General features: G+C 50.8%; 1 protein-coding gene across 1 annotated transcript in view; it reads left to right on the top strand.

Moving 5' to 3' along the window:
- The window catches only part of ADARB2 (adenosine deaminase RNA specific B2 (inactive)), a 139,287-nt gene that overhangs the window by 78,118 nt on the left and 48,018 nt on the right, over positions 1-13,151 (top strand). Inside the window, exon 5 of the mRNA XM_030321231.1 lies at positions 8,623-8,737. Coding sequence (XP_030177091.1) covers positions 8,623-8,737 — 115 coding nt within the window. The remainder of the gene's footprint in view (positions 1-8,622; positions 8,738-13,151) is intronic.

Below are 13,151 nucleotides of genomic sequence, written 5' to 3'. Positions count from 1 at the left end.
CGTCTCTGCAGCCGTAAGATGGGACCAGAGCCATGCAGGGGCCCTCTGCTCTTCCCACGCTGCGTCCCCACTGGGTATGCCCCACTGAGCCCCAGGAAGCAGTCGGGGAACATTCACTGTGTTCTCGCAGGAGCTCCTGGGCCTGGAACCTGGGTGTGATCTCTCATCACTACCACGCCCAGGTCCTTTACCCCACCCGTCTAAGCAGCTCATCCCCTCCCTGCAAACGCACCATCCCACCTCTGAACTTCTCCAGCCATGACTTCCCCAGGCTGTCCTGCTCATGACCCCGGAAACTTCGCTTAAATGACCCTGCAGGCCCAGCCCATCTGCATCCTCAGAAAGCCGTCCCCGAGGGGTCTGCCCCCCAGCCGCTGACCACAGGTGACCTCTCTCTCCTGCAGGTGTTCCACTCTCCCCAGTGAGCTGTCTACGCTACACTTGATTCACACAGTGGTTCACCACCTCCCCGCCAATGATCTGTCTACACTGCACTTGATTCACATGGTGGTTCACTCTCCCCCAGTGAGCTGTCCACACTACTTGGTTCACATGGTGGCTCACTCTCCCCCAGTGAGTCACATGGAGGACATGAATCATAACCAGTCTATACTGTAACTAACTCACATGATCATTAACAAAAACAGAGATACGACAGCTCCTTAACCACGAGGCAATTTGTTGAAGATTAATTGTAATAGCACACTCACCACTTTTATAAAGTGTTTGACAACTAACGACCTCAAAATAATACCAGCTATAATTGCTATTACCTGTAAAATCAGTAAAAACATAGACCCCTCGTGCACAGGGCTAGAGCACGATGTATATACATAACGTGCATAAGAGAAAGAAAAACTACTTTTCCAGGATGTACCACAAGAGGGGATAGGTTCTAGGTGCTCCTGGGTCTGGAGGAAAATCACAATCACTGTGGAGGCCATAACAGGAGCTCGGCCAGGGGCTCTGTTGTGAGAAGGGTGAGGAGGCTGACTGCCCATGGTCTGTGAGGCTCACGCGGACAGAGACAGGAGACGGGTACGCAGGCACTGAGGCAGCTCCCACCGAGCCCTGGACGTGGCCTGGGGAAAGTGAGCACGTGGTTGCTCTGATTCACAGTGATGCGTTTGTGCGCTCGCTGTCGAGTCTTAGGGTTAATGTAGAAAGTGATGCTACATGGCACAAAAACAGACACTCAGATCAATGCAACAGACTAGAGAACCCAGAAATGGACCCACAAACGTATGGCCAACTAACCTTTGACAAAGCAGGAAAGAATATCCAAAGGAATAAAGACAGTCTCTTCAGCAAGTGGTGCTTGGAAAACTGGACAGCGACATGCAGAAGAATGAACCTGGACCACTTTCTTATACCATATACAAAAATAAGCTCAAAATAGATGAAAGACCTGAATGTAAGACAGGAAGCCATCAAAATCCTCGAGGAGAAGAAAGCAGGCAAAAACCTCTTTGATCTTAGCTGCAGCAACTTCTTACTCAACACATCTCCAGAGGCCAGGGAAACAAAAGCAAAAATGAACTACTGGGACCTCATCAAAATAAAAAGCTTCTGCACAGCAAAGGAAACAATCAGCAAAACTAAAAGGCAACCAACAGAATGGGAGAAGATATTTGCAAATGACGTATCAGATAAAAGATTAGTATCCAAAATCGATAAAGAACTTAAACTCAACACCCAAAAAACAAATAATCCAGTGAAGAAATGGGCAAAAGACATGAATAGACACTTCTCCAAAGAAGACATCCAGATGGCTAACAGACACATGAAAAAATGCTCAACATCACTCATCATCAGGGAAATACACATCAAAACCACAATGAGATACCACCTCACACCTGTCAGAACGGCTAACATTAATAACTCAGGCAACAACAGATGTTGGCAAGGATGCGGAGAAAGATCTCTTTTGCATTGTTGGTGGGAATGCAAGCTGGTGCAGCCACTCTGGAAAACAGTATGGAGGTTCCTCAAAAAACTAAAAATAGAACTACCCTACAACCCAGTAATTGCACTACTAGCTATTTACCCAGAGGATACAGGTGTGCTGTTTCAAAGGGGCACATGCATCCCCATGTTTATAGCAGTGCTATCAACAATAGCCAAAGTATGGAAAGAGCCCAAATGTCCATCGATGGATGAATGGATAAAGAAGACGTGGTATGTATGTATGTATATATATATATATATATATATATACACACACATACATATATACACACACATACATACACACACATACATACACACACACACATACACAATGGAGTATCACTCAGCAATCAAAAAGAATGAAATCTTGCCATTTGCAACTACATGGATGGATCCAGAAGGTATTATGCTAAGTGAAATTAAAGAAAGACAATATCATATGACTTCACTCACATGAGGACATTAAGACACAGAACAGATGAACATAAGGGAAGGGAAGCAAAAATAATATAAAAACAGCGAGGGGGACAAAACAGAAGAGACTCATATAGAAAACAAACTGAGGGTTACGGGAGGGGTTGTGGGAGCGGGGATGGGCTAAATGAGTAAGGTACATTAAGGAATCTACCCCTGAAATCATTGTTGCACTATATGTAACTAACTTGGGTGTAAATTTAAAAAATAAAACTAAAAAACAAATAAAGAAAGAAATGCTACAATACAGCCTGACCCATGCGCTGAATACTCTGTAAGTTCAACAGCGTGCTACTAGTTCCCATGCACTCGCCCGTCCCACAGGGATGGGATGAAGTCCAAGTGGCCCATGGGCATACCCTGGAATTTGAATCTACAAAAATAATCAGTGACATGAGCTATTTGCAAGCACTCTGGCTGCTTTTACTATAAACCAAGTGCCAGGTGGGGAAGAAAATCGAATTATTTTGTGATCTGATTAGTTGGGTTTGTGGTAACCAAAGTTGACTGTATACATTAAATCCCAAGTGATTAAAACATAAATAATCCCTAGTGTTAAATTAGACAGTAAGGACATACCTCCCAACGTGAATTCTGAGTTTCCATCTAGCTTGTAGCCCCACATAATCAACCACAGCATCATTTACATACACAAAAGCAACTACGAAAACCTACCTACAGCCGTAATCATGTGTGCGACTTAATTAAAAACCAATCGCCTAAAATAGCCCGCGTTGCAGGAGATGGGGGGTCGCAGAGAGGGGAGGCTTCCTCCAGGAAGATGCGGAGGCAGGGCAGAGACGCCCCAGGGCGGGTTTCTCTGGGCTTTTCCGAAGCCCACACACGTTTAACTTCTCAAAGACCCCACAGGTCTGTACAGAGACGACTCGAGTCCCCACAACCGATGCTTTCTGTGCTGATTTCTCTCCTGTCCACTTTTACAACCAGGAAAACCGAGGGACATAGTTCAGTTCATAAATATTCCATCTCCCTGGCAAAACCACAAGCAAGGATTTATGGGCAGTCTTAGGAAATAGCATCAGTTACGTAGCAGAGGTAAATTTTCAACAGTTCACTAAACCCTCCCCTGTGCCTTAGTTAGGTTGCCACCGCCCGAAGTGAGGAGGGTCAGACACATCTCGGCCTTTCTTTTTACGTTTATGTTTATAAAATGTTCATAGAGAAATGTCCTTCACATAAATGCCAAGGACCTCTGAAAATGCAAAAATAAGGCAAAAGATTGTAGCAGAGGAGATGTTTTTTAAAAAACCAGGTCCCAACAGGGAGTGCCCAGGTCAGAGGGGAGGGGGCGGCCAAGGCCAGGGGCAGAGGGACCACGTGTGCACCCCTCAGAACTGCTTCGTGGCTGCCCCAGCAGCCTGTCCTTACCACCGGCCATGGCTCTGTCTGTCCTGTGTCCTGCTATGTTTGTCTTTCCACCTGTGCACGTCACTGGCAACAGAACTGTGCAGAGCTGCTGACCCATGCTGTCAGAGCCCTGGAGCCCGAACACCCCCTAGAGGGCACCAGGGTTAGAGGTCAGCTCACCCGGATCTACGATGCCTGGAGCGTCAGCTGTGCAGGCGGCGCTCTGTGCACTATTCGTTTCCCTTAATTTGTCGGGCTTTACCTGCTGTTTCATAATAAACTCCTCTCATTCTTATGCTGGAGTAAATAACACTCTTGCTGCAACCTACATCCTCAAAAGCAGTGCCTGAGTAGCCGAGAAACCACCCGGGTGCCAGTGGGTGGGCAGCTGGGTCCCCGGCTCCTCCGTGGTAGCTCCACCCTCAAGGGTCTCCAGCAAGGTTGGGTACCCAGCCAGGGGACAAGAAAGGAAGGATGGGGGAGCTAGACAGCCAGAGACAGGAGGGGTCCCGCACAAACGTCAGCAGCCAGAGCAACACATGACACTGTTGCCAGAAAGGTCACTCGCCGCGCCACATTTCACGCATCTGTGGGCTGGATGTTTGTGTCCCCAAATCCCCAGGTTGAAACCCCCACCCCCAGGTGGCTGTATTTGGAGCAAAGCCTCTGAGGCAATGATCAGAGTCAGATGAGGTCGTGAGGGTGGGTCCCACACCAGGGTCAACGCCCATACAAGAGGAGACTCCAGCTCGCTGTCTGTGCACACACCGAGAAGTGGTCCTGAGAGGAACCATCCGCCAGCACCCAGGCTCAGGCAGTGGTTTGGGACGTCCTCTTCTGGGAGCCTCACAGGGCCCATCAGGCGCACAGAACGAGACACCTCCTGGGCTGATGGTCTATGGCTTCGCGGACATTCAGAAACTTCACTTTCAAGGGAAGGAAAAAGGGCAATCAGAGGTCCATTGGAATCCCACCTCAGAGCATACAAGGCATGGAAATCAGATCTCAGCACCTTGAAAACTTACTGGAGAAGGAAACCCTCAATAAAATGACGAGGCAACCTACTGAGCAGGATAAGACACTCACAAATGACACATCCCACAAGGGGTTAATATCCAAAATCTGTAAAGAACTTCTACAACTCAACACCAAAAACCACCCCAAATAATCCAATTAAACATGGGCAGATGACCTGAATAAACATTTTTCCAAAGGAGACATCCAGATGGCCAACAGACACACGAAAAGATGCTCAACATCACTCATCATCAGGAAAATACAAATCAAAACCACCAGGAGATACCACCTCACACCGGTCAGAGTGGCTATAATTTAACAACTGAACAAGCAGATGTTGGCGAGGATGTGGAGAAACGGGAACCCTCTTGCACTGCTGGTGGGAATGCAAACTGGTGCAGCTGCTCTGGAAAACAATGTGGAGGTGCCTCAAAAAGCTAATGCGATAATTCCACTAGTATTTACCCAAAGAAAATAAAAACACTAATTCACAAGATACACACCCCAGTGTTGATGGCAGCACTATCAACAACCACCAAGATATGGAAAGCAAACAAGTGTCCGTAGTTTGGTGACCAGATAAAGAAGAGGTGGTGTAAATACACAATGACATATTACTCAGCCATAAAAATGAATGAAATCTTGCCATTTGCAACAACGTAGATGGAACTAGAATATATTCTAAGAAAAATCAGTCAAAGAAAGACAAACACTGTATGACCTCACTCATTGATGGTCACCAGAGGGGAAGTGGGGGGGAGGGGTGATAGGTGAAGGAGACTGAGAGTCTCCTTCATATCATCACGAGCGCTGAGTGCTGAACAGAGTTATCTCATCCTTATGTTGCACACCTGAAACTAATATTGAATATAACACAGTAGCTTCGCCATACTTCAATTTTTTAAACGTTTTTAGAGAAGTAAAAGACAGGCGGTCTGCCCTTGAGCCGCTTAAAACCCTGGGGAAGCCAGAAGAAGGCAGCACGTGAAGGCCCAGGAAGCCCATCCCAGAGAGAGACTGCACGGACAGCCACCTGCAGGCGCCATGGTGCCCAGCAGGCAGGGCGCACCCCAGCAGTTAGGTCCCCCCACAGAACAGCATCTCGACTCGCCCCCAACGGCCAGCATGCTGAGGAGCCAGAGGGAGGAAGACCATGTCCTCCTGTGACCTGACAAAGGCAAAAGGTAAGGCCTTAGGCCCACTGGTTCCTCAAGGTCCATCTCGGCTGTCAGCTCCGGTGATGCCTTTCTGGCCCCCTGTGCCTAGACAGGAGCCTCATTCTCCGTGGCCAGGTGAGAGCCCCTCCTCCCTGAGAGGCAGGTGGCACCGAGGCTGCGTCTTCCTGCTGGTCCTTCGGGAACAGTGCCCAAAGGCTCTTGCCCAAGAGCGGGCCTCTCGGACGCCCCACAGAGCCCTCAGACCCCTGTTCCCATGGAGCCCAGCTCCCTGTTTGTGTCCCGTCAGTCAGAGCTCTGAGCTCCCCTGCCCACTAGCCTCCAGAGGTGGGACCTAAATATGCGTCAGGGGAAAGGATAAACCCTGCCCTCGGAGGTGGGGCCAAGGCACCATGAACCCTACCAGCCCGTGTCCGCACCTGTAGCTGCTCAAGAAACGGCAGTTACGACCACCCAGGTCATGGTCCGGGCGCCGCCTGGCAAAGCCTGATGATGCAATTAATCTTCCCACACAAATTAAGAAGTCAGGCTCATCCAAGACATGCAAAAATTACCCAAACTCACACTCTGTGAAAAACTGCTGCCCTCTCAGTTACAGCATGAGAAGGGAAGAGTCATGACAAGGAGAAATGGTCTGAATGTGGCCCCAAAAAAGCATGCCCGTGTCCTGCCCCGGAGCCCGCGCCTGGGTCTATGCAGATGTGAACTGAAGGAACCGAGGTGAGCTCATCCTGGATGAGAGTAGCCCTAAACCCAGTGACAGGCATCTTGTAAGAGACAGAGAAGGAGAGGCAGACGCAGAACAGAAGCCACATGATGATGGAAGCAGAGACAGGAAGGACATGGCCACAAGCCCAGGGGTACGTGGAGCCCCCTCCCGGAAGCTGGAGGAGGCGGGAAGGACCCTCCCTGGAGCCTCAGGAGGGAGAATGCCCTCGACACCTTGACCTCAGACTACTGTCTCCAGAGCCAGGCGGGAACAGATTTCTGCTGTTCTGAACCACCCCGTTTGTGGTCTCCAGTTCCGGCTGCCCCAGGACACCCACACCCAGTGCGCCTGGGACACGTACCCACTCTCTCTGGACCTCCATCTTCGGGTCACACAGGACAGGACGGTCTCCAGGATTCGTCTTGCCCATGACTGACTCCACAGTGCCCAGTGGAGGTGAGGCACCTCACCCAGCAGCCTCGCTGCCTCTGGGGCCAAGCCAGGGAAGACCCCCCAGCACACACGCCCCACGCCCAGCAGGCCCCACGCCACCTGCCAGGCCTGAACCGTCACACCTGTATGGCACCCGCCACTCCAGGCTTCGGCAGCAGCCACAGCAGCACAGGGAAAGGCACCGAGCCCCCAGCGGCACCGGAGAAGCGGCCGCCAAAGCCTCAGTGTCGTCGCTGTGCGTTTCCAGCATCCGAGAGGCAGGCCTGTTTCTGTATCAACACGTTTCACGGCCCGTAAATGCGTTTTTTTAACGCGGTCTCTATCTTTCGCATCTTTGCCGAGACCTGTTCCTGTCTGCAGCACAACGTGCAGACGCCTGGCGGGAAATGAACGTCCGTCCCGTCACAGAAACGAGCCACTTGCCCACCTCGCAGGTAAGCGGATGCTGGACGTGGCTACAGGAAGATGCCACCAATGTCTGCAGCGACCAGGGAAATGATCATTAGTAACAACGATGGTGATGAACGAAGAACACTTAGGAAGCCCACGGCAGCACACTCAGCATTTCAGACACGTGAGTGCATGGAATCCTCATGGAAACACCGTCAGCTCAAAACAAAGAGGATTACCTTATAAAACGGGCCCTCACGACTCACACCACATCTCTGCCTCCAGTGCTGTGAAGGGCGCTGCATCCCAGCCTTCCTCCTGCAGCAGAGAAGCGACACGGCCACCGTGGGGCCATGTCGGAGGGAGAAGGGTGACGAGAAAACCACATCCGTGGACCACGCCGGCCTTGTCACTGCAGATGAGCGGCTTCAGTAGGGACGCTGGTCACACTAGGAAAATTTCAACACGTGGGGTTACGTCGACTCAGTGTGTGTGTGCGTGTGCACGTGCTGTCCAAATGTATTTGTGCACAGCTGTGCATGTGCACGTGTGTGGGTACGCACTGTGAATGTGTCTCTGTGAGTGCTCGTGTGCGCATGCATGTGTGCATGCACACACGTGCAGAAATGTGAAGGCAGACTGTGGGTTAGCAGGGAGCAGCTCAGCCAGGAGGCACCTGAGACCATGGGGTACTTAGAAACTGGTTCTACAACCCCGAAGACAGGGAACCAAGTGTGTGGTTTGTGCAAGCCCCCAGCTACACTCAGAGTTCTATGAAACGAGAATCCCAGAAGGACAGCCCCAGGCTGGCCCCTCCAAGGGGCAGGGGAGGGTGGGAGTGTCTGTGGCCTCCCACAGGCAGGCTCTGCCCAGACTCGGGGCCAGGCTTGGGGTCCTCCGCCACAACCGTGGCCTGCCACCGGTTCAGTGTAATATCTGGTTCTTTCCCCAGGCCATGGGGTCGTAGGATAGTGGGCATGGTGTCGTCTGGACACCGCACATGGGGACGTGGCTTGGAGGAGGAGGGAGGCCAGGCCACCGCCTGTGCTCAGCCGTCAAAGAGGCCCTGGTGTTTGTGTCTTTCAGGAATTCGCAGACTCCGTGTCCCAGCTGGTCACACAGAAGTTCCGCGAGCTGACCGTGGGCCTGGCGTCCGCGCACGCCCGCCACAAAGCACTGGCAGGAATCGTCATGACCACAGGTAACACCTCTTGTTTTCCCCGTGGGAACCTCACCTGCAAGGAGAGGAGATTTAGTGTTTGCCTGATCTTGGGAGCAAGACAAATCCCTCTTCCACACGAAGATGCCAACAAGAGAAACAGGAATAGGACCCAGGGAGCTCTGTGACCAGAGTAGATGGTCAGCAGAGCCGTGCCACCAGTGGCCGTAAAGCCCACCACCTCAGAGCCAGCTCTCCCCACGCGCCTCAGGTCCCGCCAAGAAGGGCCACGTGAGGACCTGGCCTGTGTTTCCCATTAGGCTCCCAAGCCGCAGTGGAGAACGCCAGGCACGTTGGTGTTGCTAGCACTGGAAGCCAAGGTCAGGCCCAGCCGCCGACCGGTGCCGCGGGCGGGTGGGTGAGGAGGCCGCCCTCGGGTGCCTGCATCTCCTCTGCACAGGGAGTCTGAGTCCCCGCCGGGTGCCAACCCCAGCACAGGACATGGGGTGCTCTCCTTCCTGCCAAATGGATCGCAGACGTGGCACCCGCCCCAAATGAGCGGCAGGACGGGAGGGGAACTTCCAGACTGCAGAGAAGGTAGCGGCCTGGGACAGCCAGGGCGGGAGAGGCGATGGCTGATTTTCAGCAATCAGTTTTAGTGAAAACGTCTCATTACTAGCCTATGAATAGTAACTAACCGGCTGGTTGTTTGAATCCTACTGTTTCTGGCTCCACAGCTCGGCACGAGTTGGTAGCGACCCGCTCAAAATGATCATGGCAGAAATAACTGACTTTGGGCTAGGTTTCACACAGAGACTTTGCGTGTCTACACAAAGACTATCTATCTGATGACAAAACAGATTTAGGTTAAAAATCCATTAAAACCAGATAGTCAGCATCGTTTTCCTATCATCCCAGCCCCGGGGGGGGGGGGGGGGGGCCCAGTGTGAGGATGCCGGAGGAGCGGCAAAGCCACTCAGGATCCCATGTCCTTTCCATCCAGGGCATCTTAGTAAAATGGAAATAAAAGTGCCACCCCCACCCCCCCAACCCCTGCTGTTATTTGGTGAGTAGAATGACGCATATGAAATGCTTTGAAAGGTAACAACTACTGGGGCGCCTGGGTGGCGCAGTCGGTTAAGCGTCCGACTTCAGCCAGGTCACGATCTCACGGCCTGTGAGTTCGAGCCCCGCGTCAGGCTCTGGGCTGATGGCTCGGAGCCTGGAGCCTGTTTCCGATTCTGTGTCTCCCTCTCTCTCTGCCCCTCCCCTGTTCATGCTCTGTCTCTGTCTGTCCCAAAAATAAATAAAAACGTTGAAAAAAAATTAAAAAAAAAAAAAAAGAAAGGTAACAACTACTGTAGGAGGACAACGTGCTGAGGCCAAGGCAATTCAGTTTTGTCAACGATACCACGGTGCCCAGTGCCTCCATTCGGCCCTAGTCACCGACACCTGCCCCCTCTTGTACTTGCACAAACATCTGCCATTTTCTGTAGAAAATGCGATATTCTAAGTTGAGGGCTAGGACTCCACCTCCATCGAGATCATTCCTGCTGGACATGGCCATTCTTTTCTCCAGCCAGCCAGCAGCCCAGATGCCTCTACATGCCCAGCACCATTCTGCACACTAAGGGGGTGCCAGGAAAGAAGAGTCCCCACTTTAGGACATAATCTAGGAAACCGTGAGAGGTGCTAGAGTCCAAGAACAGTCGCTTGGGTTTGAATCCCAGCCCCACCTTCAACTAGCCATGACTATAGGTCAATCAGCCTCTCTGCAACTTAGAGGGAAAAAAGGAGGGAGGGAGGGAGGGAGGGAGGGAAGAAGATAAAGAAGGAAGAAAGAAGAGAAGGAAGGAAGAAGGGAGGGGGAGGAGGGGGGAGGAGGGGGAGGAGGGGGGAGGAGGGGGGGGAGGAGGGGGGAGGAGGGGGGAGGAGGGGGGAGGAGGGAAGGAGGGATGGAAGGAGGGAAGAGGGAGGGGAGGAAGTAAAGAGGAAGGGAAAAGAGGAAGGGAAAAAAGGAAGGGAGTGGGAAGGAAGGAGGGAGGGGAGGAAGAGAGGAAGGAAGAGGGAGGGGAGAAAGGAGGCGAGGAAGGAAGGAGGGAGGGAGGGGAGGAGGAAGGAAGGAAGGGGAGTAATATTTTGCAAAGATTCGTGGGAAAACGGCATGTAAAAGTGGTCAGTGAATACACCGTTTTATGTGCTGACAATTTATCTGCATGAACAAAATTTATTCTATTAAGTGCAACTGTACAAAGTGAAGTTTCACTAATTAGTAACTTTAAACGTTGAAGAATAAATTGCTGAAATTTACTTTCCTGTTATAAAGAGAAGTTAATAAACATGTTGATTAACAAGACATTAGGGAGATGTGTGCAGAATTACTGACAAGTATTTTCTTTAATCATTGACTTAAAGCTGATGTGACACTTGACCCCAGTCCTAGTACAGGTATTTAAGCTAATGCCTAGGAAGCTCCAAGAGGGAAGGTTGTTCTGGCTCGAGTTCCCATCTGTGTACAAAGTTGTAAAAATGCAGTGATTCCGCAGGAAAGCGGGACTCAGAGGCCCGTCCACTTCTAGGTGGGCGAGACTCAGCCCCTGCAACGTGCTTGCCCTTGTGTGGCCATCAGGAGAAATCTGATTGCAAAAACATACGCCTGCGAATAGAATAGCTTTTACTTTTATCTAAATGATGCAGTACTAGTCAAAACTCCAGAAGAGAGCTCGGGACAAGACACGGCGCTCTCCTGCCAGCCCCTCAGGGAAGCTGTCACTCATGGTCTATTTGTGTCCTCGCAACTCCCAACACTATTGGTTCCGTGTTCACTGTTTCAATTCTGAGTAATACTGATCTGCACCATTACAATCGGACACTTTTTTTAGTTTTCATGATATTTGTAATATTTGTAGTTTTAGATAATATGCTTTTATTTCTTGTCCTACAAGCGGAGATGATTTATCTTTACTTCATGCTCTGCCTTGCAAGTGGCCTTGTATCACTGTACGTGTATGTCTGTATTGTCATATAACGATACTGTACTTGTACTCTCCGCCGTACTGAAGTCTTCCCTACTCCGTCCAGTCATCTGAGGTTGGAAACCAGCACTTGGCCTCCACGCGGTCAGGATGCTGTAGGGCCCCAGCGCCAAGCAAGGGCTGACCTAGGGTTGCTGTGCTGTCACCAGACCGTGTCCGGAGAGCAGTATCGTCCAGTCTTACAGATTCTCCTTCTGCCACCACTCAAAGCCATGTCACATTTAGGGTCGGCCCAAATCTGTAGCTAGACTTCCTTAAAGACCTTCTGAGGTAGTGTGTGTGTTTGGCAGAACGCTCAACTTTCCTCTATTTCGCTGAAAAGAAGGAAGTGCCTGCAAGTCCCTGTGTCTGTGGACAGGTCCACACCCTCCCCCAGCTGTGACTGGGCCCCAACACACACGACACCTCTTTCTCCTCCCTTCTCCCTGACAGGTGCAGCCTCAAGAAACACCCTTTAAAACGCATGGGGAACAGCAGGCTCGCTCGCCAGGCAGTGTCCTGACTGTGCCTTTCATATTACTGGAATAGCTTTGCTTAGGGAGAATTCCACACTGAAAATTATTTTCCCTGCACATCTGGAGGGGATTTTTCTATTATCGCTTACTAATGTTTCTAACTAGAAACATCCGGCTGACATCTTTGCCGGATCGCCCCCACCCCACCCAAGGAAGGGAAAGGGTCCTTTTTTTTTTTTTCTTTTTTTTTTTTTCAACGTTTTTATTTATTTTTGGGACAGAGAGAGACAGAGCATGAACGGGGGAGGGGCAGAGAGAAAGGGAGACACAGAATCGGAAGCAGGCTCCAGGCTCTGAGCCATCAGCCCAGAGCCTGACGCGGGGCTCGAACTCACGGACCGCGAGATCGTGACCTGGCTGAAGTCGGACGCTTAACCGACTGCGCCACCCAGGCGCCCGGAAAGGGTCCTTTCTTAAACTGAATGTTTTAGGGGCATGGTGGGGGGGGGGGGACGGGGCTCATTCGGTTAAACCTCCAACTCTTGATTTTAGCTCAGGTCATGATCTCATGGTTTGTGAGTTCAAGCCTTAGCTTGGGCTCTGCGCAGACGGTGTGGAGCCTGCTTGGGATTCTCTGTATCTCCCTTTCTCCTTCTCTCTCTGCCCCTACCCCTGCTCGTTCTCTCTCAAAATAAATAAAAACAAACTTTAGAAACAAATAAATAAATTGAATGTTTTCTAATTTCACTAGAATGTGTGCATGTGGGAGCCATGCACCCACCCTGATTTATTTAAGCTGTTCTGTTTCTGCACTGTTTCCTTCTATCATTCTGTTGATAAATTCCTTCCTTTACACGCTTTTTGTCAAACATTCAGTATTCTGACTGAACCCTCGGTCTTACTTCCTGATGTCGTCTACCCTTTTCCTCTGTTCTTGGGCATTTCTGAAACTTCCCTGACCCTCTT

The sequence above is a fragment of the Lynx canadensis genome, chromosome B4 (genome assembly GCF_007474595.2).
Source record: "Lynx canadensis isolate LIC74 chromosome B4, mLynCan4.pri.v2, whole genome shotgun sequence".
Lineage (NCBI taxonomy): Eukaryota > Metazoa > Chordata > Mammalia > Carnivora > Felidae > Lynx > Lynx canadensis.
This window is presented reverse-complemented; position numbering and strand designations above follow the sequence as displayed.